Here is a 27830-nt window from a genome sequence, read left to right on the forward strand (position 1 = left end):
ACTCACGTCAGGACTTCAGCTCTCACACTGTCAGTTTGGATTCGTATGAATTAAACAAACACCAGACAAGAGAGAGTGAGAGCAAGAGAAATCTGCACTGAATATCAGCTCATGCCCAGGTCTGTGACACATTTACATTTTCTTATTTCAATTAGAGATTCTGACCATTTCCAAACCTTGAAGTCAGAGTGTAGCATTAAAAAGGAAGTTCAGTAGATCCTGATGTGCTGCAAATATCATTACATGTTTCCATTTTCATTTGGCTTCATTTTAATGGTGGTGTTGGCAGAAAGAGTCAAACATATGAGGCATTGCCTGATCGGGTGATTTGCATTTGTATGGATGTTGTGGGTTGATCGTTGTCATCATGATTCATGAATATTGAGCTGATGCCATAAAAACATGGTCACAATATTTTGCCATTTGATTCCAACTAAATGTTTTAGTAGTTTAATAAACTTCAACATCACTTATTTCCTCTTCAAAACAATTTTTAGCATGGCACAACGTGAATTATTAACATCTTCACATACTGTAACATCTCTGAACCTGATACCACATGACAAGAAACCAAAGTTGTGGTAGATGGCTTTGATACATTTAAGAGACATATAGTAGTTGATAGTCAATGTATAGTAGTCAAACATTTTCTAGTGGAATTCTCTTAGCGAAGCTAAACCAAGCTACTTCCTATTTTCTTTGAGATATTGAAAAAGGCCATTGCTTGTGCTTGACAACATTTCTGTGAATCTCGTCATTATCTCAGAGATCATATGGTAACACAGGAACTGGTTCACACATCAGTCATGGAGCACGTCCAGGTAGGATGTTGCATTAGTCTCTGTGTGCTGACATGTTCAAATATAGTGTGTTTGGTCATGAATGTCATGTGCTTTTATTACTGCTGTCTGTAATAGGAGAATTTCTGTATGAAATGTGACCGAATGCTATTTTAGAACTGATTAAAGCTCTAAATAAAATGGTTTGAATAAAACTACATTTAAGTGGTTCTCAAGACACTTATGCCTACAGTCAGATAAATGTATATAATTATATATTTTTTTAATACTTGGAATTTTTTAGTGATCAACAAAATAATAATAATTGAATGCAGGTTGTTATTATTATTGTTATTACTAATTTATTTACTTGAGAAATATTATTTGTTTTTAAGACAAGCTTACTTTCAGACAGTACTAGGATTTATATAATTCTAATTATTAATAATAATACTTTATTATGTTTTTTCATACTTTTTTTTTTGCTTTAACATCTTTACCAAAACTACATTTAAGCTGTTTTTAAGACAGTTAAGCTTAGTTTCAGATAGTTCTAGGATTTATATAATTTTAGTTATAATTCTTTAATTCTGCAGTCTAAGAATAATAATAATTAATCCCACATTATTATTTTTATATATTTAAAAATTGTTATGTTAGTCTGCTGAGCATTAAAATTACTTTTACTTCATAACATTTCTTTGTTTTAAAAATATTCAAACTCCTATTTTTGAATATTTCCAAGTGTAAAAAAAAAAAAAAAAAAATACAGATTCTGTTCTCTGACTTTGACATATATCAGGAAAGGATTCATCCCTATAATTTCCAATATTCATGTTCTCATAGTTTATTATTAAGTCACTCATTGATTTCCTTTGGCTGTGTAACGTTCCTGCCTGAACTTGAAGGCATTATTTCTCCTCCGTCTCACCACACAGCTAATAGTCAGTTGAGGAGATCCATCTCATGACAGCCTTTGTAGCGATGTCAGGTGACACCAGTACGTTATCATGGAAACCGCCTCCTCCCGGTCCACCACAGGCACCCGCCGGTGCTGTCGAGAATAAATGCACGGGGCTGGTGAAAATCCTCAAAGTTTGCTTCATCAGCAACAGCGCCAACCTGGGCAAGAACTTCAAACTGGTCAAATGTGAAAGCTCCTGGAATATTAGGGTGAGAAGATGAACGTGCATTATTACACATGAATCATAACTGCAATATGAAGCACGTTATCATGCCCATCAGCATAACTTCCTGTTGTTATAATGAAGGATCACTTTGAGCATTAAGATTTTTTGCATTGATTTCATGATGAATGTTAAATAAAATCAAAATGTCATAATGGAGAAAATTATTTTCGTTCATTAGTAAGACATTTATGAAAATAAGTAAAATTAAAGTAATGTAAAAAAGCTCTAAACATATAGTCTTAGACATATCATTTATAAACATATAATAAAACCTACAAATGTATAAATGTTTGATCTGAATGATGCAGAGAATTATTCAGTCCATCCTGGACAGCGGGCGACTCGGTCCCAACATCAAGTTCTCAGAATGCTACGGTCTGCTGCTCAAACACCTGAAATCAGACGAGGTTCACTGGCTGCACCCGAACCTCACCGTAGCAGAGGTGGAGAAGAAATATGAACAGCAGCACGTCGAGGCGGAGTGGAGGTGTGTGTGTGTGTGTCCCACATGGCAAAAAGATTAAAAAACAAAAAACGTATTGCTAATTTTAAACTAAATTTGCAGTAATATATTATCATTATGCTCATATTGCTCATACTACGTTTTGGCCATTTTTAGTATATTTTCAGTCTAAATATATTAACACAACCGTTCAAAAGCTTGGAATCGGTAAGCTTTTTTAATGTTTTTGAGTCGCTTCTGCTCACTAAGGCTGTATTTATTGAATCAAAAATAAAGTAAAAACTGTAAAACTGCAAAATATTATTTCAATTTCAATTTGAAAATATTTGAAAATATTCTAAAATATAATTTATTTCTGTGATCAAAGCTGAATTTTCAGCATCATTACTCCAGTCTTCAGTGACACATGATCCTTCAGAAATCATTTTAATATGCTGATTTGCTGCTCAAGAAACATTATTATTAGTGTTAAAAACAGTTGTGCTTCTTTATATGGTTGAGGAAACTGCATCATAAGTCAGTGTATATCGTCCAAAATATATTTTAAAAATGTGTTTTGCATTTATCCCAAATTAATTTTAAAACTGGTAATACATTTTCTTGCCACTTCAAGTACATTTTATAATACACTTTGGCATTTGAAGGTAAAAAATTAAATATATTTTCCATTTGAAATTTATATTTAAAGGGATAATTTACCCCCAAATTTAAATTCTGTCATCATTTACATTCAAGTTTTTCCAAACCTGTATGAGTTTCTTTATTCTGTTGAGATCCAAAGAAGATATTTTGAAGAATGTTGGTAACTAAAAAGTTGACGGTAGCCATTGACTTCTGTAGAATGGAAAAAATAAGCCTACCGTTACCTGTTCGGTTTCACATCTGAACTATATTTTGCCCAGAAGAAATATTTTGCCTTACAGTTCATGGGGTTCTTACAGTGCTGGAAATCAATTTTGTATATGTTCCTAATCCTGTTTTTGTCCTGCCGTCATGATCAGATATGACTTGAGGATCCGTTACATTCCTCCTGATTTCCTGGAGAAGTTAAAGCATGACAAAACTACAATGCTCTACTTCTACCAGCAGGTCAGTGCCTGTCACATAGGGAGGGTTTCTTCACATTTACCACTCCATATCCTGAAACGCCACACAGAAAAGTGAAGGAAACATGAGTCACACCATTTGCACTGTGTTTGATGTAGCGCTGAAATGTTGCTGGTGGTTTGCACATCTAAAAGGCGAATGAAGGTGTGTTATTGCTGTTGTTATGCAGGTTCGCAATGACTACATGCAGCACAGCGCGAGGAGAGTTAGTGATGGGATGGCGCTGCAGTTGGGCTGTCTGGAGATTAGGTATATTTATACAGATGAACCGATAATAATAATAACTCTTGTTTGTATAGCACCTTACAAGAAATGCAGCTCAAATTGCTTTATAATAATAAAAAAAAAACATTACAGTAAGCACCAAGTACTTCACATGAAGTAAAAATAACATAATTCACCCAAAAATGAAAATGTACTGTAAATTTAAATTTAAGGCCATCCAAGATGTAGATGAGTTTGTTTCTTCATCAGAACAGATTTGTGGAGAAATATAGCATTATATCACTTGCTCACCAATGGATCCTCTGCAGTGAATGGGAAAATTATTTTTTTCTATTCTAACAGGAGGTTTTATAAAGACATGAATGCCAGCGGCCTGGAGAAAAAATCAAACTTCGATCTGCTGGAGTAAGTAGTTTGTATGGTGCTTTAGATAGATTAACTCAAGAAAATACACAATGCATTGATGGAATTTCTGCTCCTTTCAGGAAAGATGTTGGTCTGGATTTGTTCTTTCCTCAAGAATTAATAGGCAGTATGAAGGTGAAAACATTTTCTTGCCCTCTTTGAGAATAAAGCAGCATAGCAATCCAATACACACTAATAGCTTTTGTAAATGATGATTTGTAATGAAGAAATATTGTTTATATATGCCGGGTGTGAAACAGCCGAAGCAGCTGCGGAAACTGATCCAGCAAACGTTCCAGCAGTTTGCGTTGCTAAAGGAAGAGCAGTGCATCATCAAGTTCTTTGAGACATTATCTGTCTTTTCCAGTTTTGATGAAGAGGTTTTTCCTTGTGAGCTGGTGGTAAGATCCGATCATGATGTTTTTTCAGTTACAGCCATGTTAAAGCAATAGTTGACCCAAAAATGAAAAGTTGATAAATTTACTCACCTCCATGCCATCAAAGATGTAGATGTGTTGGTTTCTTCCTGGGAACAGATTTGAAGGGAAATTAAGGATCACTTGCTCACCAATGGATCCTCTGCAGTGAATGGGTGCCGTTAGAATGAGAGTCCAAACAGCTGATAAAAACATCACAATAATCCACAATCCACACCACTTCAGTCCATCAATGAAATGAAAAGCTGCATGTTTGCAAGAAACAAATCCATAATTGCTTTTTCCAGCAAAGAGGTCATCTCGTCTGAATCAGGAGAGAAATCTGCATAGATCAAGCACCCTTTACAAGTCAAAACAGTTTATATGTGGGTGGATTTTGATGTGAGAGACAACAGTGAATGGACTTTTTCCACTGCAGGAAGCGTTGTTATGGGTTATGGACACATATTTTGCATAGAAGTGTTGATTTTAAGTTTTAAAGTAAAAATGCCTTAATTATTTATTTGTTTCTTAAACATGCAGGTTTTCATTAATTGATGGACTGGGGTCATGTAGATTACTTGTGGATTATTGTGATGTTTTATCAGCTGTTTTTAATGGCACACATTCACATATTTTCAGCAAATGTTTAATTTTGGGTGAACTATTCCTTCACTGATGGTTGATGTTTGTCCTTTGCTCTCTGAAGTAGTGTGAGAACTAGTTGTGGGTGGACAGATAAAATCAGTGGCCCTGAAATGTCTTTAGACACGGTGGGCATGTATACAAATGTGTGAAAGCATTAGATAACAGTTTTGAAGAAATTGCCATTAGCAGTTAAATCCTACAAAAACTCTTCAAGTGACTATGAAGTCCAAGTTCAGTACTTTTCATTTTCAGTACGATATTTTAGTTTATTTTCCATCATATAAAATCGTCTTTTACAAAGTGTTTTACTTGTAATTCATTTGTGTGTTATCTTTCTGCAGCATAGATAGCATGTTATTTGCTATTTTGTTATCTAGTGCGTGACATTGATATGAATGTGGTTTAAGTGTGTACTACAGATGTTCATCAAGCAGCAGTTGTTGTGTAAAAGCTGCAATGGTTGCTCAGTGTAACTGTATATTCTTCTGTAGCAAGGATGGAGCATCTCTGTGGATCTGATCATCGGGCCCAAAGGTATTCGGCAACGTACAGACCAAAGCTCTGTGGTAAGAAGATCCCCTCACAGACGTCTCCACCTATTCTCTAAAACGCAGCACTCGATAACCACTTCTATTTTGTCAATTAACCAGAATGGAAAAATTTTGCATCTGCCAATAGATGTGGTCAGAAATCATGCGTCAGTGTTATTTTAGTATCATTGGGATACTAATACTTGTCAGTCCTCTGTCGTGCGTGTCATGTGTTCCTGCCTCTTGTGTCCTTATTTGGTTTGTTTCCTGTCCTTGTTAAATGCAGTCATTAGTTAATTCTTGTCCAGCCCTGTTTTCCTTAATTATCCTGTGTATTTATAGTTCTGTCTGTTCAGTGTTATTGGGGCTGGTCTACTCGTTACCCCCGGTGTTTGATGTCAGTGTCTGCCCTGCCTTGTCTTGCCCTCGCCTTGATGTCGTCATTAAAGACTGTGTTTTGAGTTACGTCCTCGTCTGCGTGTTCCTTGTTCCTCCCTGCTGTGTGCACCGTGACAATACTATTGAGATACATTATAGTTTTTATTAATATTTAGAATTAGTATTTATTATAAATGTTAGTATTTTTTATTTTAATATGTCTATATAGTGTTTATTCATTTTATTCCAGTTTTTGTGTTGGTTATTTTAGTACATTAAGCTAAACTAAGAATATTGGTTATCTTCAAGAAAATATCTTCAAGAAAATATCTTTCCACATCAAAATTTCACATTTAATGTGTCATTGGCTGTTTTTTTTTTGTAATTAATTGTGAAATTTACTAGTAATTTAATTTAGTTTTACTTAAATATAATAACCCTGTTATGTGTTCATGTATATTAACATGTTTTATATATATATATGTCCTCATTAGCCGGTCTGTCTAGCCACATTTGCGCAAATTCGAAGTATTACAAGCACGCCTCAGAGTGACGGAAAGACGCTGCTACATATAGATATAGAAGGAGCTAAACAGGTAAATGGAGCCACACGTCTTCTTGAAATTAATGCGTGATTACTATATAACATCAGTTTACATGCATGTTATAAGATTTGATCTTTCTGTTGTCATTTTCAGCCTTTGTACATCAGCATAGCCTCTCTGGCCATCGCAGAGAACATGGTTGATTTAATGGATGGTTACTGTCGTTTGGAGCATGGAAATGAGACAACTTTAATAGTACAGGCCAAAGGTGTGTGGGCTTTATTATTTTGTATTACTAGGCCATGAAACTAACATCATCATGTATCTTAAATCTTAAATGATCCACTAATGAAACCAATTCAAGTACTTCCTCTGTTTTTGACTTGCCTAATCAGTGCTTGACCATTAATAATGTAGAAATAGTGTGCGCTGCGATTGCCACCATACAAATAACTAACTACTGCTTATGTTTACCAGACAGAGAAGCTAGAATCTCTCTACCTCCTTTACCCAGCAGGTGAGCAATGATGTTTTGCTTTTTCTGCAGTCTTATATATACAGTATATATATATATATATATATATATATATACATACATACATACATACATACATACATACACACATGTTGGTTTTTGTGGTTTATGGGGACTCTCCATAGGCGTAATGGTTTTTATACTGAACAAACTGTGTGTGCTATTGCCCTACACCAACCCTACACCTAAACTTAGCCCTCACAGGAGACTTTGTGCATTTTTAGATTTTCAAAAAAACACCATTTAGTATGTTTTTTAAGCCTTTTGAATTACGGGGACATAGGCAGTGTCCTCATAAACCACCTTCATATTGTAATACCTCTGTCATACCCATGTCATTATACAAATTTGTGTCCTCATAAACCACCTTCATATTGTAATACCTCTGTTATACCCATGTCATTATACACGTTTGTCCTCATAAACCACATAAACATGCACACACACACACACACACACACACACTCACACACACATATATACATAGGTATTGGAACAGTAAAGACAAAATTGCTCTGTTGGCTGTGGAGTCAAGACATTTGCAAATATGATAAAAATATGAATATGAGACAAAACTACAGAATGTCACATTTTATTATTAGCCGTTTCAACACATACATGTTTTACCAAATAAAAAGAACAGCACTTTTAGAGTTCATCCCACTCATTGATGTGAGCATAAGTATTGGGACAGTTGAACATAAGGCAGATATAAAAGATTAAAAGCTATTATTTAGTTGCAGATCCCTTGCACACAATCACAGCAGTGAGTCTGTGACCCATAGACATCACCAGACTCTTGCTCTCATCCTTTGAAATACTTTTCCCAGCCTTTAATGCAGCCAATTCCAATTGTTGCTTGTGTTGGGGAGTTTCTGCCTTTACTCTCCTCTTCAGCTGGTGAAATTCATGTTCAATCGGATTTAAATCTGGAGATTGACTTGGGCAATCTAAGACTTTCCATTTCTTTGCCCTTATAAATTCCTTGACTGAACTGGCAGGGTGTTTTGGGTCATTGTCCTGATGCAATATGAAGCACTTCCCAATGAATCTGGTGGCATTTTCTTGAATATTGGAAGGCAAGATGGTTTTGTACCCTTCCAAATTCATTCTGCTACTGAATGACACCACCTCCACCATGCTTTACAGATGAGGCTGTATGCTTGGGATCATTTGCAGTTCGCTTTTTTTCTCCACACTTTTTCTTTCCCATCACTTAGATAAAGGTTCATCTTTGTCTCATCGGTCCATAAACACAGTTCCAAAACTCTTCTGGCTCACCTTTGTGCTTTTTTGCAAACTAATCTTGTCTTTCTATTTTTGGTGCTGGTCAGAGGTTTGCATCTTGCTGTGTAGCATCTGTAATTCTGTGTCAAAGTCTCCTGAGGACAGTAGATTGTCAGAGCATCACCCCAGCTTTCTGGAAGTTGTTGGTGATTTTACAGACACGTCTTTTAGGGTTTATTTTCACAGCTTTTATGATTTTTCTGTCATCAACTACTGTTGTTTTCTCAGCCGATCAGGCAGTTGTTGGTTGCTGGTGTCGCTGGTGGTTTCCAAACTCTTGATTTCTCCATGCCCTTTGTTTTTGCTAGAGCTCTAACTGACTTCCTCTTTTCTTTTAGCATCCAAATTGCTTGCTTTTCTCTCAAAGTCAGCTCCCTCATCTTCATCCTGGTTTGTGTGTGTCATCATTGATTGCAGGATTCAGAATGCAGAAGTAATAGATATAACTGATACGATACATTCCCTGCTTTTAATATCTGAAGAATTAATGCAACAGGACACAGCTGATCATTTAGAAAGACCCATGAGGCAACTGTTACAATACTTATGCTCACATCAAATAGAGGGATGAAACTCTAAAAGTGCTGAACTTCTTAGCTGGTAAAACATCTATGTGTTGAATCACCCAATAATAAAATGTGACATTCTGTAGTTTTGTCTCATATTCATCTTTCAGTCATATTTGTAAATGTCTTGACTCCACAGCCAACAGAGCAATTGTCTTTACTGTTCCAATACTTTTGGAGGGCACTGTATATATGCATATATATGTATACACACACACACACGTTTGTTTTTGTGAAAAGTGGGGACATCCCATAGGCATAATGGTTTTTATACTGTACAAACTGTATGTGCCATTGCCCTACACCTAAACTTAGCCCTCACAGGAGATTGCGCATTTCTACTTTCCCCCCAAAAAACTCACTCTGTATGATTTATAAGCATCTTGAAAAGTGGGGACATGGGTCAATGTCCTGAAAAGTCACCTTCACCTTGTAATACCTGTGTCATACCTGTGTCATTATACAAGTTTATGTCCTCATTTGTCACAAAAACGCACGCACACACACACACACACACACATATACATTTATGATAATTTAGATGGTTCTGTCTTATTAACCCTGTCTGATCTTATATTGCAAAACAGTATGGAAAACACCAGATCTGACAAGAAAAGCAAAAGTATGTAAAGCAAAATATATATTGCAAAAATACTGCCTATAATATACAAATATTTTTATAAATGATGGGTTAATCAATATAATGTTATTCCATTATGTTTTTTCCCCCCACAGATTCAGATATTTATGCAGAGATACCAGAAGATACACCAGATTCAAGTAAGAACCAAATAGGGCTGCCCCCTAATAGTCGACTATACGTTAGCCGACTACGAGAGGCTTGGTCGACCAAAATTTTATTAGTCGCTTAGTCCACGCAAAAATCCACAGGTGAAGTCACGCAGTCCGTGACTAACAGATAGTTAACGTCTAGTCTATGGTAATACAGTACATCAGGCACGAAGACATCCAAACGCTTGCCTATTAATCATCGACCTCAAATATGGCTTATCATGTGATATATGTAAGTATTAGCAACTTTACACGGCTGCTCAATCTAATGTTAACCTATAGAAATGTTCCCTGTACTCTGGTGTCTGTGTGGAGTGAGGAAGCTGAACAGTAGCACTCACTGCAGGACAGATGGAGGCGCCGGTAGAGTGGAGGCTCACTTGTTTTTGTTATTTTTTTGTTAGAAACTTCTTATTAAATTTCTTCCTGAAAAAACAGTAACAAACAAAAAAACAACTGTGCAAATTCAGAACCCACCCCAACCAACAGTAAAATATTTTTCACATGGATTCCAGAAAAGACAACATCAAACGCTGAATGAAACAAACTTATAGTTTCCACACTAGGTCCATGCAACATATCTCAATACCCAACAAATATAACAGGTCCTGTGAGAGCTGAGACCAAAAAGATGAGTGAGAAGCCTTAGAATGTCCTCAAAGTCTGTAACAGTGTTCGCCAACTTTTCCATCATATTGCTCGGGGTCGGTAGCTTGGATTTCTTCTTAATCAGAGAAGCCGCTGGAGACAACTCCTGCTGTTTCCGATTGTATGCCATCAGTGAAAGTATTATTAATTAATAAAACTGCAAAAAGGGGCCAAACGTACAGAGCTCTACTCAAGTGCAACTAGGTTCATCTCGCTCACTTGTTCTTAAAATACTCTGTCATGTTTGCTCATACAGATAAGAATAGTACACCTTTCGAATCTGTAAAGACTACGTTTATTTGTATGCACTCACAACAATAACAACAAAACATTGCGCTTTTGTAAAATAATGAAAGCAAGCATATGATGCGCTTTCTGCTGTCTCGGTCTCTGTGAACTTGAGCACGAAATCCATGTATATCTTTGCCTTACAGACATTAAAAATATATCTATAGGGAGTGAAATGTCTATTTACAAATGAACCAATTCAAATGGAAAACAAATATTCTCTGATTATGTAATCCGAATGAAACATGCATACAGGGGCATCACTACTGCAAAGATGACAAGTCAGTGTTGCTGACTTCATCTCCTAAGCGGAAAACAAAGAAAGCACTAGTTTATCAAATTATTAAAATCTTAATGCAGTCTCCTCACTGTTTTTCTGAAAGCTTATCAGAATTTCTGGCCCGAGCCCCCTCCCCCCCTTTTTCCCCTAAACGGCTTATGTTTCAGCTATTAGTAATATAAGCTATTATTAATAGTTCAGTTTTGTATGTAATGGCAAAGTGATTATATTTTGTTTTGTTTTTTTATTAAGTTAATTTAGAAAAAACGTTTGTAGCAATTCTGTTTGTAAATAAGTTTAAATTCTTTTTTAAAGTAACGACCAAGCGGCTAGCGGCAGACAGTGATCATAGCCTATGTCTTGAACAGGAGCGCTTCACAAAAATTAACCGAAACTCAGCAAATACATGCCTCACAAATCAAAAACAAAAACTCTTTCATTATAATCATAATACATAAAGATGCACTTCTCTCTAAAGGCACGTCTAATGAGGAGACGCCGAGTCAGGGTCGGCAACTTCATCCTTGCGACAGCGACTCAGAAAACACTAGTTTACTAGTAAACAATTCAAATATCTCTTTACTATTTCCCCCGGACACATTCATGGTAATTACTTTTGCTGGGGCTTTGCTGCAAGCTTTATCCTATTGTGTGCGTTTGAACGCAGAACTCTTCAGCTGTGTTGATGGCACACATGCTGCTGCTGGGCACTAAACACCATCGAGCTGCTCTTGACAGTCGCAATAGCACGGTTTTGTGTTGTTTCCACCAGCGCGGCTTTTTTTTTATCACTAATTGTTGGATGTCTAAAATCTAAAAATAAGGAAACGAAGCCTGGCCCTAGGGGCGTAAAAAAGTCAGAGCCCGTTGGGCCTGGGCTGCAATGCAGGGCTCTAGGTGTGCACTGTGGTAAGCTTTATGTGTGTGCTTGAGCGCTTATTAGGGTATGTAGGCAATCAAAGGATCATTATAATGTTTATTAATAAACATGCGATTAGTCGACTAATATATAAAATGAACGACTACTAGTCGCCCCGAAAAATCCTTAGTCAAGGGCAGCCCTAGAGCCAAATTATATTTTAAGAGACAGATTAATTGTTGTTTATCAATTTATTTGACGTTTTTATCTCAAACACTTGTTTTCCAGCATGTAAATTCAGCATCTCACGAAACGACATTGCTCTCGGCCAGATTCTGGGGGAAGGTTTCTTTGGTGAGGTGCATGATGGGATCTATAAAAGCAAGGTTAGTGCATCAGTCACACGCCTACAGGCCCTAATATTCATCGATACTGATCGCAAGGATTTAGTAGAAATCACTAGAAACATATTCAAGCTCAGCTTTCAGGACAGAAACCTCATGAATCTTGTGTCTTCTTCCAGACAGGAGAGCGAGTGAGTGTGGCTGTGAAGACATGCAAGGACTGCTCAGCTGATGTGAAGGAGAAGTTCATGAGTGAAGCTTGTAAGATGATTCATCTTCCTCCTGTAGAATCCAATATATGCCTGAATAGAATTATCAAAATCATTGTTTTCATGCAGTGATCATGAAGAAACTGGACCATCCTCACATTGTGAGACTTGTAGGAATTATCGAGGAAGATCCTGTGTGGATTGTCATGGAGCTTTACCAGTATGGAGAGGTGAGATTCTTTAATTTGAATGATTTCAAGTTTGTCTTGGTTTGTTCATATCCAAGAAAATTGGTAGAAAGGAAAATCAGACAAAACTACTCAAGAATTAAGAATAGGTTTTTTTTGTCTATTAAAGGACTCACCCTCAGGCAATCCCAGATGTAGATGAGTTGGTTTCTTCATCAGATTTGGAGAAATGTAGCATTGCATCACTTGCTCACCAATGGATGCTCTGCAGTGAATGGGTGCCGTCAGAATGAGAGTCCAAACAGCTGATAAAAACATCACAATAATCCACACCACTCCAGTCCATCAATTAACATTTGGTGAAGCAAAATGCTGCATGTTTAACAAGCAGAACCATCATTAAGGTTTCTTCAACTTCAAGCCGCCACTTCCAGCAAACATATTAGTCTGTAATCCATAATAATGCTTCCTCCAGGGAAAGTTAATCCCCTGTTGTCCTCTCACATCAAAATTAACCCACATATTTGCTTTGATCTCTTTTTACGTATAAACGACGCTTGACCTATGCACGTTTCTCTCTTGATTCAGACCAGATTACTTTTTTTACTAAAGAAAGCAATATTATGGATAGAGGACTGGTATTTTAGACTGAAGCATCACTTTAAAGTTAAATTAAGTAATGATGGGTTTCTTTCTTACAAGATGTTAACTGATAGACTGGAGTGGCATGGGTTACTTGTGATGTTACTTGTGATGTTCTCTCATTCTGACGGCACCCATTCACTGCAGAGGATGCATTGGTGAGCAAGTGATGCAATGCTACATTTCTCCAAATCTGATGAAGAAACAAACTCATCTATTTCTTGGATGGCCCGAGAATGAGTACATTATTATCTAATGATCATTTTTAGATGAACTATTCCTTTAACAATCGCTCTTGCCTATGTCACAATAATGGGTAAATCCGACTCATATTAGTACATTTTGCAATATTGTTAATCAGACTTTATTATCATCTTGGTTTCTCTGTTTTTCTTCAGCTAGGAAATTACCTGGTGGATAACAAGCACAAATTAACCACTGTCACGCTGATCCTGTACAGTCTTCAGATCAGTAAAGCTCTTGCTTACCTTGAGGGCATTAACATGGTACACAGGTAAATCAGTACACCTTCTGACCTAAAGTTTATGCAATTACTGTGAATAACCATAATGGAAATTTTAGGGATTTAGTCTGGGTATTTTTTAGGGATTTAGTTAAATCTTTAAAAGTCTGAAGAAACAGAAAGGCTGCTTATAAACATCTCTTCCTCTCGACTTTTCACTTTCTTTATCTTGGTCTCAGGTTCAGAAGAGTGTCAGACACTCTTGTGGGTAAAAGTTTAGCTGAAGCTGAAGGTAAAAAAATCAAGGTCATGGGTAGAGAACATCTTCTGCTAACTGCAGTGCACTTTATATGGGGCATCCGCACAATTACACTCATACTGCATTGTATGTCTAGTATTTATTCAGCTATGGAGAATCTTGCTCCTGTAGAAAAATGTATGCTGTGAAAAAAAAAAATATATATATATATATATATTTCAGGATTTCTTTGATAGGAAGTTCAATAAGACAGCATTCATTTGAAAAAGAAATCTTGTATCATATTAGAAATGTCTTTACTGTCATTTTTAATAAAATTAATGTGCCTTTGCTGAATAAAATTATCAATTTAATAATCAAATAATCTTATTGACCCCAAAATATACACACATGCTGTATTTTAAATTTAGGACACAGAATTATGAATTGCCGTCCTACAACTCACACATGCATTAAAAGTTAAACCGCATTGGCTTGTTGGTGTCTTCACATCTCCTTCTTGATAATCATCTGTATCTCATACGTGTGGTTGTGCAGAACCAATTTTAGTGGTGCATAATCAAGTTCTTCAGTTCAATGTTTTTCCATCAGGGACATTGCTGTGAGAAACGTGCTGGTCGCTAAATCAGACTGTGTGAAGCTGGGAGACTTCGGCTTGTCCCGATACATAGAAGAGGAGGAGTATTATAAAGGCAAGATGAAGGCTGACTAGTCTGTTTAAACTTATCATGCAGTTTGACTCTAATATTTCACTCTCTTCTGCCTAATGCTGTCAAATGACACTGTTTGTTTTCTCTCTGAAGCCTCCGTGAGTCGATTACCTATCAAATGGATGGCGCCGGAGTCCATCAACTTCAGACGCTTTACCTCGGCGAGTGATGTCTGGATGTTTGGTTAGTGACTTTGAAGCGTGACGTGAGATCAGTGTGTTTAAACATGCTTGGTGCGTTATGTCACGTCTACAAAGCGTAATGCTATCTTTTCAAAACTCAATCACTGTTCTGACCACATTAGGCAACAGATCAACGTAATCGTGAGGATTTTTCAAGCCATCATCATGATGTGAATTCCTATTTCCTGTTGTCAGTCTTGTTGATTCAAAGCCGGTTCCTGTGAAGAGCCACATCTTTCACAATGCCATGCGTTTTGAAGTTTTGCAATGAATTTCGGAAGCAGTTTATGGTTCCTGATTCTTGGCGGTTTCCTGTGCTTCTCCTTTCAGCTGTGTGCATGTGGGAGATCATAAGTGGAGGTCAGCAGCCGTTCTTCTGGCTGGAGAACAAGGATGTGATAAACCAGCTGGAGCAGGGCATCCGTCTGCCCAAACCTGAGCGGTGCCCGCCGACCCTCTACTCCCTCATGACCCGCTGCTGGGCCTACAGCCCCGGCGAGAGACCCAGCTTCGCAGAGCTCGTGTGCAAGCTGAGGTATGTCACCGCTGCCCTGGTCGTCAAAGACGTAAAGGGCTGTCAGTTTAAACCATTAAACGAGTCATAAGTATGCATTTCAGAGCTCAAAGCAGAGCACTAACCCTAACCAAAAATAGAGCATTTATTAAAAATAAGCTGTTAAAACTGCTTATTCTGTATTTACCTATTGACTCATCAGAAACTCATCACTAAAAACCAGATTATGATCTTGACTAATACTGTAATTGGACATTAAGGGGAAAAAAATTACATTAAAACTGGTCTATTTAAAATGTAAATGATAACCAACATAAAATAAATATAAAATAAAAATGTAAAAATAATCAAATAAAAATGTAAATATAATAAAAGCATAAAAAAATAAATGTTAATAATAATATTAAATAACTGCAAACTGACTAACAATGTAAGTGGATTTTGAGGGAAAGGTGAATATATGAAAAATAAAATCAAATAAAAAAATGAATATAAATAAATGTTAAAATGTAAATTAATAATAAAATAAATATTAAAAAATAATAAAGGTAAATAAATATTTCAAAAATAAAATAAACGTGCATAATTATAATAAATACAAACTGACTAACACTGTAAGTGGACATTGCGGAAAAGATTAATATTTAAAAATAATAAATAAAATGTAAATCATAAAAATAAGAATATATAATAAAACTGTACAATCGATATAAATAAATATTAAGAAAAGTAAATAATAATACAAAATACAAATCAATCGTATAAAAATTGAACAAATAAAAAAAATCAAATAAATATTAAAAACTAAAAATGTACATAATACTAAAAAAACATAAAAAATAACAATAAAAACAATACTGTAACATGAAGTGTTTCTATTTGCTTCCCACAGTGATGTTCATAAAATGGAGAAGGAAGTGGAGGTGGAGGAGCTGCGAGGCAGAACTCGCTCCATAAGTATAACCCCGTTTACTGATGCTCCACCAAAGGTGTCTGTCTTTTCACTCTCTGTTTTTCTCACTCTGTTATTCTCATACTGTTTATCATACTCACTCCTTATCTGTTCATCTTCATTCTTGTTTTGTGAAAAGCCGTCAAGAAAAAAACCTTCAGGTTTCAGCACTCTCAATCCACGTCTACATCTCCAGGTGATTTTTTTTTCCCTCCTATTAAGTCTGTAGTTGCTTTAATTGCTCAAAATGCATCTTCTATTTAGTGACAAGTAGATGGACCCATATGAACTTTTCTCGTCAAATTTTTCCAAGATTAAACAAGTTGATATTTAAATGAAAATTCTATTATGTCTCCTGAGCAATGAAAGAGAAACCAATGTATTTTACGCAGTGGGTGATGCATTTAAAATTGGTAGACCGTAACTATAAATTATATAGCAGCTTCATGTTGGTCACGTCTATCTAGGTCAAGTCACACCATTTCCAGCAGCTGTGGTTTCGGCCTGCTTTTCTGCATCTGCGCTCAAAACCGCCATGTTATGCATGTCATTGTGTGAATATGTTTTAGCGTGTGGTTTAGTTGTGCTTGTCTGTGTGTACTTGCTTGCTCGCCACCTGCCTACAGTACTGCAAACACGCTCCTGTGTGTTTAAAGGAGTAGTTTACCAAAAAAGGAAAATTTACATACAATTTACTCACCCTCAAGATGCAAAGATGTCCGAGATGCAGATGAGTTTGTTTGTTCAACTGAACAGTTTTGGAGAAATGTAGCATTCCATCACTTGCTCACCAATGGATCCTCTGCAGTGAATGGGTGCCGTCAGAATGAGAGTCCAAACAGCTGATAAAAACATCACAATAATCCACAAGTAACATCTGGTGAAGCGAAAAGCTGGACTGTAAAACCTGATAAGTTAAGAATACTCAAAACCTTTTAGGAAACTTATCGCCTCAAAACATTTGAGTAAACAAACTCAGTTTTTTTCAGTAAGTAGAGCTTAAAATTTTATGACAAGTGGGGCGGGGCTGAGAGCCAGGAGCCAAGCCAAGCCTCTCTTCCATGATCCCACCCCACTCTTCACAATTATATTTACAAACAACTTCCTTCCATGAACACCTCATTCATTCTGATCTTTATTTAAGTACTAGTTAGTAAAATCACTGTAGTACATACTAATGTAGTTATATCATAAAATACTCTCACTATATACTTGCATGTAAATAGTCATGCGACATACAGTATATATAGTCTTTAAATTTTGCTCTCCATCCTCAACCTAACCACAGGCTCTGCTCTTCACCACAATGGTAACACTACAAATCCAGCATAACCGAAAACTATGTAAATCCTAACATAACACAACATTTAAGTATTAACTTATGTCTCCCTATGTTAATCTTGTGCAAAATAACAACATTTCATCATTTATTTTCCTTGTTGTCTAATGCAAAGCATGCTGGGAACTAGAAAACTCAATCATTTTAAGTTCAGTTTACTACAATGACATTTTGAGTTATTTCAATTAAGTCCAATGAACTTTCATTATTATTTGAGTGAAATTAACTCATTAACTCAATTTCATTTCACTGTTCGAGTTTACAGTGATGCATGCTTGTAAGAAACAAATACATCATTAAGGCGTTTTATCTTTAAACTGTCACTTTTGGCCAAAATATCCACAATAATCCATAATAACCCTTCCTCCAGTAAAAAAGTCAATCTCCCATTGTCCTTTCACACCAAAATCCTCCCACATATCTGTTTAGAAAAGTTTTTGCTTGTAAATGGTGCTTGATCTGTGCAGATTTCTCTCCTGATTCAGACAAGACGATATTATGGATATTATGGATAGAGGAGTCATATTTCAGCCGGAAGCACCGTTAAAGATAAAAATATCTAAATGATGTATTTCTTTCTTACAAACAGCTTTTGGCTTCTCAAGATGTTAACTGTTGGACTGGAGTGGTGTGGATTACTTGTAGATTATCGTGATGTTTTTATCAGCTGTTTGGACTCTCATACTGACGGCACCCATTCACTGCAGAGGATCCATTGCTGAGCAAGTGATGGAATGCTACATTTCTCCAAATCTGTTCTGATGAAGAAACAAAGTCATCTACATCTTGGAAGGGATGAAGATGAGTAAATGTCCAGCAAATTGAACTAAGTCTTTAAAAAGCCAATGAAACATGCATTGCACACACACACACACACACACACACACACACACACAGACTGTCCAAAAATACCCAGTGAGTTTTCTTTCCTGTGTTGATGTATTTTTTGTTGAAACAGGAAGTTCAGGTGGGTACATATTAAAGGGCTCCTATTTTTTTTTAAGTCAAAGTGCCATTAGTTTTCATCACAGTCTGTCAAAACCACCAACGACAGCTTCTGCACCGATGAAAAAAGACTTGTTTGCAATGAATGCATATCATACCATAGCATATCAGCCACATCCTTTACAACCTATTCATGACTGAGAAAGGAAATTATGAATTATAAAGTATGAATGTCACAACACAGATGAACCATGATTTGCTACCTGCTGTAATTCAGGTAGATGAACATTCTGATTCACTACATATGCATTTATATTTATATTTATGCATTTGGCACAGGGTTTTTATCCAATTGCATTCAAGGTATATCAGTTACATTCCCTGGGAATCGAACCCATGACCTTGATGTTGCTAGCACCATGAACTAGTGTTTGAGCTACAGGTTATTGACGAAATTCAGTGTAGTGCAAGACAGTGGTATTTTAGTATTATTTAGTATTTTAGCCTTTATTAATATTTAAATTTAGCTGTTTAAATTTTAGTCATTTTAGTTTTAGTTAAGTTTGAGTTAATATTTTTTTTTATTTTTCTATTTAGCTTAAGGAAGTTGTGGCCTAATGGTTAGAGATTAGGATTCGTAATCCAAAGGTTGCGGGTTCGAGTCTCGGGATTGTAGGTGGGGGGAGTGAATGTCCAGCGCTCTCTCCACCCTCAATACCACGACTGAGGTGCCCTTGAGCAAGACACCGAACCCCCAACTGCTCCCCGGGCGCCGCAGCATAAATGGCTGCCCACTGCTCCGGGTGTGTGTTCACGGTGTGTGTGTGAGTGTTCACTGCTGTGTGTGTGTTCACTGCTGTGTGTGTGTTCACGGTGTGTGTGTGCACGTTGGATGGGATAAATGCAGACCACGAATTCTGAGCATGGGTCACCGTACTTGAATGTATGTCACGTCACTTTCACTTTTCAAATGTATATACATTTTAGTTATTTTAGTACTTCAACTAAAATTTCATGCATTGACCTGTTTTTTTTATAAAGAATTGTTTATATACTATTACTATTTTGAATTAGCTTTTAATTTTTATATTTTCAGTTTTCATTTTTATTTTACTTTTACCTTTTAATAATTGTTTCCCGTGCTTTTGTTATTAAATATAGCTATTTAGCTTTAATTTATATTAATTTAGTCATTTTACTACTTGGTGCATTGATCAGTGTAATTTTAGTACTTTTTATTTACTACAATCCTCTTTATCAATAGTTACATTTTTGTTTTGAAGTTTTTTAAGGTTAAGTTTTTATATTATATTTTTTTCAGCTGTATTTCAATAAACAAATGTTTAATAGTTTAAGTTTAATTGATGATAACCACACTATTTTTTGGCCCATTTTCCTTTTTAAAGATTGTCAGTTGTAAATGCATATATTTTAAGAGTATATTTATGGACTTAATGAAGACAAGCATAAACAAAAGCTTCATGAGGTGATATTATTTCCTCGTATGATTGCTTTCCTCATCTGCAGAACATGTCAGTGTGTGTTTGTGAAGGAGACTCCCGACTGGAGCTTGAAAAGACTGTTACATAAGAATAGATTAAAGTTAACATAAAGTCCATAAATTAGTCAGTGTGTATTATTCAGAAGAAGACAATATTAGCCTTTCTAATCTTTGATCAAAAAGTAATGACTTGCTCCTCCAGTGAAATGACATTCCTTTATGGCTGATTTTTCCTTTTCCCTATGGATTTCTGTTTTATATTTTATCTTGTTCGTCTAGAAATGTGTCACATTATGAGAGTAAAATGGGTTTCGTCATTTAATGTTGACTTCATGCTCATCCTTATGTTGCTCTGTTTGTCTTACAGGATCCATTTGCCAATAACGACACAAAGGCTAAAGTGGTAAAATACTTATATATGAAATATTTCTATTTAAATACAAGTCTCATTTTTATAATCTTGTCCCATCAAGACTTTTGTCTTCCACTGTTATGAACTATTATTATCCAACATTAACACCCTTTTCTCTTTGTTATTTTAGATGTCAGAAAATGAGACAAGCCAAGGTTAGTTCATTTTAACACACACAATTAACTAAAGCAAAGATCGATAAACAGATGAATATTTTACCCAAAATTAGAATTGCTGTCATTTACTCACATCATAAAACCTGAACGCTGTTATTTTTTTTGCATTAGCTTTTAATTTTTAGTCTTTTTAATTATTTTATGTGCTTTTGTAATTTTTTTTATATTTATATATATTTTTTTCTATAATTTATAATTTATTTTATTTTTATAATTATTTTAGATATTAATATATAATGTTTTCATTTATTTTTATTTATTCAGTTGTAGTATTTTAAATTAAACTTATTTCAGTTACTTGCCAAGACAGCATTTTTAATTTTTTTTTACGTTTTTAAAGTTTGTTTTTAATTATAGTTTTCGAAATTTTAGAAAATTTTAGTTTTAGTGAACAATAACAACACTGGCATTGATGCACCTATTCTTGAACAATTCCTTTACTCATCCTTATTTTAGTCAGTAGCCATTGTTATCTTAATGACCACATCCATATACCATCTTCAGCTGTCTTTTGACTTTGTGTTTTGCTGCGTTTCTCTCAGCTCCTTCCCAGGTTCCTCCGGAGAAGCCCCCGCGGTTGTCCGCTCAGGTAATTGTGGTTTTAATGCGGTTAGGGATGGGCTGAAGGCCAGCGGAGGCTTCTGATCTCTTTTTGAAGCTGCTCAGTAAAGGTGTCAGCCGTCCTTTGGAAGTTTCCAGACGAGCTGATGGCAGCAATCAAAGCGGGGTTTTACTGGGAGCTCTGTGACTAAAACCTGATGAGCTTTGGGCCTTGTGAGCTCACCTTGATAATGGCTCAGTAGAATGAGGATGAGGGAGGTTTTTTCTGAGATTCTCTCACCACCAGTCCTCAGACTTCAGCCTGGGTGACGCTGAAATGAAACCCTGTCTCCGAGCTGCTGTATGCAGTGCCTAAGAGTAGCTTTGGTCAGCAGCACCAAATGAGAGTAAAAATGGCTTTGGGGAATAAATAAAATTGAGAGACTGCTGAGTATTTTTTTTTTGTTTTTTTTGAGAAGTTAAACTAGGTTCTGGGTTATTATAGTTTTTTTTTTTTTTTTTTTTTACTTGAACATTATAAACATTAACTGAAATGAAATAAAATCAAAATATTAAAAAATGTAAACTTATTTTATTTCAGCTAGTTGCCAACATTTCTTATTTTCTTATTTTTAAGTTTATGTTCTAAAAAATGAAAATAAAACTGAAATAAAATAAATAATGAAATAAGACCCTATGAAATAATAATAAAAAAACATAGCAGCTATAAACTATTTAAAAAAAATAAATATAAAAAACTTTTATTCCATGTCTGTTATAATTAATGCCATTAAAATGCTAACAATACTCCGAAAGGTTGAGATTTTCTTTAAATAATTGAAATGATTTTTACAGCTTAAAAAAGGAGAATGGGCCAAAAAATGATCTTGCCCCAGTGATGTTATCATTACTTAAAACTAAAACTTAAATATTAAAAATGTGTTAATTAAAACACAGATGTAATAAAACAAAATATAAATATTAGATGAAAAACTTAAAAAATTAAAATGAGAAATGTCTTGGCAACCAACTGAAATAAGTTTAAATATAAGTAGAAAATTACTAAAACTAAAAAATATTAAAGCTAAATAGAAATATTTAATAATGAACACACAAAATGACGAAATCGTTAACTAAATTTAAAATGAAAATTGAAATATAAAAATAAAAACTGCTAAAGCTCTGAAATCTGATTTCAGACCATGCACGTTCAGTTTAAGAAAATGCATTAATCAGTTTTAGTATATTAGTAACATTAATGTACTATTGTAGCTTTCAATTATAGCTTTAAATTACATTTTTTAATTTTTTTAAACAAGTCACATCAAGTCACCTTTATTTATATAGAGCTTTTAACAATACAGATTGTGTCAAAGCACTTAACAGTATCAAACTGGAGGATAGAGTGTCAGTGATGTATAATAATAAGATTAAACACTCAATTTTCAGTTAAAGGCATTTCATTATTGAATTCAGTGATGTCATTGTCTAGCTTAGTTTAGTTAAATAGTATCTGTGAAATCAAATTGACAATAATCGCTAGAAATCAAGTGTCCCCAACTGAGCAAGCCAGAGGCGATAGCGGCAAGGAACCAAAACTCCCTCTGTGACAGAATGGAGAGAAAACCTCGGGAGAAACCAGGCTCAGTCGGGGGGCCAGTTCTCCTCTGTCCAGACGAAACCCGCAGTTCAATTCCAACCGCAGCCATGTCAGATTGTGTAAAGGGCTTATCTGATTCCCGTGGTCTTGTCCCGATGGGGCATTTTAATTTATAATTTAATGTATTTGTTATATTTGTGTTTTATTCATTATTTGAAGTATCTCATTTATATGATTTATTCATTTGCTATAATTGTAATATACACTCACCTAAAGGATTATTAGGAACACCATACTAATACTGTGTTTGACCCCCTTTCGCCTTCAGAACTACCTTAATTCTACGTGGCATTGATTCAACAAGGTGCTGAAAGCATTCTTTAGAAATGTTGGCCCATATTGATAGGATAGCATCTTGCAGTTGATGGAGATTTGTGGGATGCACATCCAGGGCACGAAGCTCCCGTTCCACCACATCCCAAAGATGCTCTATTGGGTTGAGATCTGGTGACTGTGGGGGCCATTTTAGTACAGTGAACTCATTGTCATGTTCAAGAAACCAATTTGAAATGATTCGAGCTTTGTGACATGGTGCATTATCCTGCTGGAAGTAGCCATCAGAGGATGGGTACATGGTGGTCATAAAGGGATGGACATGGTCAGAAACAATGCTCAGGTAGGCCGTGGCATTTAAACGATGCCCAATTGGCACTAAGGGGCCTAAAGTGTGCCAAGAAAACATCCCCCACACCATTACACCACCACCACCAGCCTGCACAGTGGTAACAAGGCATGATGGATCCATGTTCTCATTCTGTTTACGCCAAATTCTGACTCTACCATCTGAATGTCTCAACAGAAATCGAGACTCATCAGACCAGGCAACATTTTTCCAGTCTTCAACCGTCCAATTTTGGTGAGCTCGTGCAAATTGTAGCCTCTTTTTCCTATTTGTAGTGGAGATGAGTGGTACCCGATGGGGTCTTCTGCTGTTGTAGCCCATCCGCCTCAAGGTTGTGCGTGTTGTGGCTTCACAAATGCTTTGCTGCATACCTCGGTTGTAACGAGTGGTTATTTCAGTCAAAGTTGCTCTTCTATCAGCTTGAATCAGTCGGCCCATTCTCCTCTGACCTCTAGCATCAACAAGGCATTTTCGCCTACAGGACTGCCGCATACTGGATGTTTTTCCCTTTTCACACCATTCTTTGTAAACCCTAGAAATGGTTGTGCGTGAAAATCCCAGTAACTGAGCAGATCGTGAAATACTCAGACCGGCCCGTCTGGCACCAACAACCATGCCACGCTCAAAATTGCTTAAATCACCTTTCTTTCCCATTCTGACATTCAGTTTGGAGTTCAGGAGATTGTCTTGACCAGGACCACACCCCTAAATGCATTGAAGCAACTGCCATGTTATTGGTTGATTAGATAATTGCATTAATGAGAAATTGAACAGGTGTTCCTAATAATCCTTTAGGTGAGTGTATAGTTTAATGCATTTATTGTTTCTCTGTCTATTTTTATAACATATATTTGTTTGTTTATTATAATTTAAATGTATAGTTTAATTAATTTAATACATTTCTGTTTATTAATTCTACTATTTATTATTTTAAAATGTATTTATTAATTTTTCATATTTGTATATTACTATGTATATTTGTATATTACTATTTCTATTTTTATATTGTTGCAATTTCTAACAATAATAGTATTATGTAGTTAGGTATTTTATTATATTTTTAGTTATTTTGTTATATTTTTAGTTTTATTGTATTTTTAGTCAAGGTCTTCACTGGGGATATGTCCCCGGGGCTCATCTAGGTGAACACAACAAACTGACTTAAATATTAACTAAAATTAAAATGAAAACAAAGTATAGAAATAAAAGCTAATTCTAAATATTAAGAAAAACTAAGAAAATTATCTTAATACTGAAGCAACACTTACATGTTTTGCTTTAAATCACAATGCAAGACAATTCTCATTTGTTCTTATGAAATCCATGCATGAACATAAATGCAATGATTTGCTGCATGTATTAACACTGACTTGTTCTGTCCATTTAGCCAGCGCCGACAGCAGAACTGGACCGCACGGATGACATGGTCTATCATAACGTGATGGAGATGGTGAAGGTCGTGGTGCAGCTGAAGAACGATGTCAACACGCTGCCAGCCTCAGAGTACGTCACTGTGGTGAAGGTAGGACGACTTTGAACATTGTATTTCTTAATGCTTAATGTATGGAGTCGTGTTTCTGTGTTCAATAAGGTCATTATTGTCTTATTTGGCAGTCGGTAGGAATGACGTTGCGCAGTCTGATCCGCAGTGTGGACGACATCCTCCCGACTCTACATGAGTCCATCAGAATAGAGGTAAAGCATCGTCAAACTAAAGCTATTGTGAATTGCAGAACTTGAGCTATAAATGATCAAAGCTTATTTCCAAAAAATGAAAAAAAAGCGTAACTGTTACTTTTTATTTCAATTAGATTGTTAAATTGTAAGATTCTCTCAGATTGTGAGATAAATGATAATAATCAAGGGTGTAGAATTTAATTAGGGACACTAGGGACATGTCTCTGCCAATATTCAACACTAAATTGTCCCTAGCAATAATTTTATTCAAACAATAAAATATATGTGTATGTAACCTGTAACCCGTATGTATATTAATATTTCACTAGTTAGCAGTAAACTGGTTACGTCACCTGAATATGTTCGTAGATTTGTATTTGATGTTATTTTTGGAATGGAAATATGGATATTTTATTTGTAAACATAATACTTTTTGGCACTTATTTCAGTTAATGTCATAAAACTAGCGAGCTAAGCCAGTAGTAGTACTGACAGTGTCGTGTAAACATGGCTGAAGGTGCAAAAAGTGGAGGAACAGGCAAAATGATTCAATTGAGCGAGTTATTTACGCTGGAAGCGCTCCGATTGATTCAAACTCCATTCTCTGATAAAAAACAGTCAGAAGAGCCATTTTCGAATTTCGACATCACTTGAAATAGTTTTAAAAAGCACTTGACTCGTTTGATTCAGATTGCGACTTCAAATTGCAAGAAAAAGAGTTTCCAAAACTAGAAAAGGTAAATTGCTTGTTTTTGTCTAACATCTGCAACTGTTTTTCTCACAATTTACCTTTTATTTTTTTTATTCCATGCCAGAAACTAGCTTGACTTTTTTTCTCACAATTGTGAGTTAAAGGTGCTGTATGTAGGTTTTTGACTCTACTAAAGCATAAAAATATCATGTTTGCAGATATTTAAGAAACATGCTAAGTTAACATACTTGTTTATCTGAAAAACAATGCTACAGTCAGTTATTCTCCTTTGAAAATGTGTGTTCCGGGCCGGAATGTCAGTCTCTGTTTTGGTTTGTGAAACCCGCCCACTGCCAGTTTACCCAATTGTATTTCGCCACCCCAGGTTGCCAGTTGGCGGAAAATTTCATTTCATTCATCTTCATGTGCGCTCGTTCCTGTTGGTGTCATTAATCTGGCAACCTGTGTGTGCATCAAGTCTGAGGAGGAGGGGCTGGTGAAAAATACCCTCTCCAATTTTTTGAATTTGGACTGCAATACCCATTTCAACCACTAGGTTAATTCTACATACATCTTGTAATCATGACTTATTTTTTTCAGAATTGTGAGAACAAAATCTGAATTGTGAGATATAAATGCACAATAATAAAAGTCAGAATAGATAAAAAAAAGTCGTAAATACCTTTTTCTATTTTTTCATTCCGTGGCGGAAACCAGCTTGACTTTTTTTCATCTTGCAACAAGTAACGTCTTGTAATTTTGACTTTTTTTTTTCTGAGAATTGTTCGTATATCTCAATTCTGAGTTTATATCTCACTATTAAGACTTTTGTTATATATAAACTCGGAATTACAAGAAAAAAAGTCAGAACAGTGAGATATAAACTTGTAATTGCGATGAAAAAGTCTGAATTGTTAGATCGTTCTTTAACATCTCATAATTCTGACTTTTTATTCCCTCAGAATTGCAAGATAATTCTTTATTTTTTGTATTCTGTAATGGAAAAATCCATAATATTTCTATACATTAGAAAGTCTAAAGTGTTGTTCTGGCTGCTCTCTTGTTTGTCAGATTGAAGGAACTCAGAAGTTGCTGAATAAGGATCTGGCCGAGCTGATCAGTAAGATGCGTCTGGCTCAGCAGAACGCCGTCACGTCTCTGAAGGACGAGTGTAAGAAACAGATGCTGGCAGCCGCTCACACGCTGACCATGGACTCCAAAAACCTGCTGGACGCTGTGGACCAGGCCCGAGTGCGAGCCAATGTGGCCAAACCCACCACACCCTAGATCTGATCCCTGATTGGGTGTCAGATAGACGGTTTCATCCAATGAGAAAGCTGGAGGATGGATTTAACTGTAAATGACCTGGTACAACTTGCTTTATTTATGATTCTGGATGAGAATGAAAGCATGGCTTTCGACATTGAATGTTTGCAGATGTATTTTGACAAGTGTCTGCTTGTAATTGTTTTCAAAGATGTTTATTCTCAGGAAAGTTTGTGGGAGGAAATAAATACAGACTTCTGCAGCTTTGTCATGTCAGAGCAGTAACTTATTTAATTCTCTAAACTTTACAAGCATGTTTTTATAGAAAATAAATGCAACATCAATAATATAATTTGTATTTCTATACAGTACAACTGATTTAGAATCACAAAAATACTTTTAAACGCTTAGTGTTTTCAGACCCTATATAAATTATGAATCTTGCACATTTAAAAAAAACTGTATATTTTCAATATATGTGACCCTGGACCACAAAATCAGTCATATCTGTCCAATACATCATCTGAAAGCAGAATAAATGTGCTTTCCATTGGTGCATGGATTGTTATGATAGGACAATATTTGGCTGAGATACAA

General features: G+C 35.7%; 1 protein-coding gene across 2 annotated transcripts; it reads left to right on the forward strand.

The window, feature by feature from the left end:
* On the forward strand, positions 1 to 27575 carry LOC306850271 (protein-tyrosine kinase 2-beta-like). 2 transcript variants are annotated; one of them, XM_079385812.1, is made up of 30 exons: positions 18 to 119; positions 767 to 821; positions 1718 to 1952; positions 2278 to 2456; positions 3434 to 3521; positions 3709 to 3788; positions 4107 to 4169; positions 4250 to 4304; positions 4430 to 4570; positions 5725 to 5799; positions 6636 to 6737; positions 6840 to 6954; positions 7164 to 7203; positions 9662 to 9696; positions 9810 to 9854; positions 12230 to 12327; positions 12465 to 12546; positions 12624 to 12724; positions 13723 to 13838; positions 14638 to 14738; positions 14850 to 14939; positions 15269 to 15473; positions 16345 to 16441; positions 16544 to 16600; positions 20557 to 20592; positions 20732 to 20756; positions 21320 to 21366; positions 24987 to 25121; positions 25214 to 25294; positions 27039 to 27575. In XM_079385812.1, exons 3-30 carry the CDS (start codon positions 1746 to 1748, stop codon positions 27252 to 27254), a joined length of 2712 nt encoding a protein of 903 aa, XP_079241938.1. In that variant the 5' UTR covers positions 18 to 119; positions 767 to 821; positions 1718 to 1745; the 3' UTR covers positions 27255 to 27575. The 2 variants fall into 2 exon arrangements, with proteins under 2 accessions (XP_079241939.1, XP_079241938.1); XM_079385813.1 differs by lacking the exon at positions 767 to 821 and having other exon boundaries at positions 1 to 119; positions 27039 to 27502.
* Positions 27576 to 27830: the final 255 nt, after the last annotated feature.

The sequence above is a fragment of the Barbus barbus genome (genome assembly GCF_936440315.1).
Source record: "Barbus barbus genome assembly, chromosome: 30".
Classification (NCBI taxonomy): domain Eukaryota; kingdom Metazoa; phylum Chordata; class Actinopteri; order Cypriniformes; family Cyprinidae; genus Barbus; species Barbus barbus.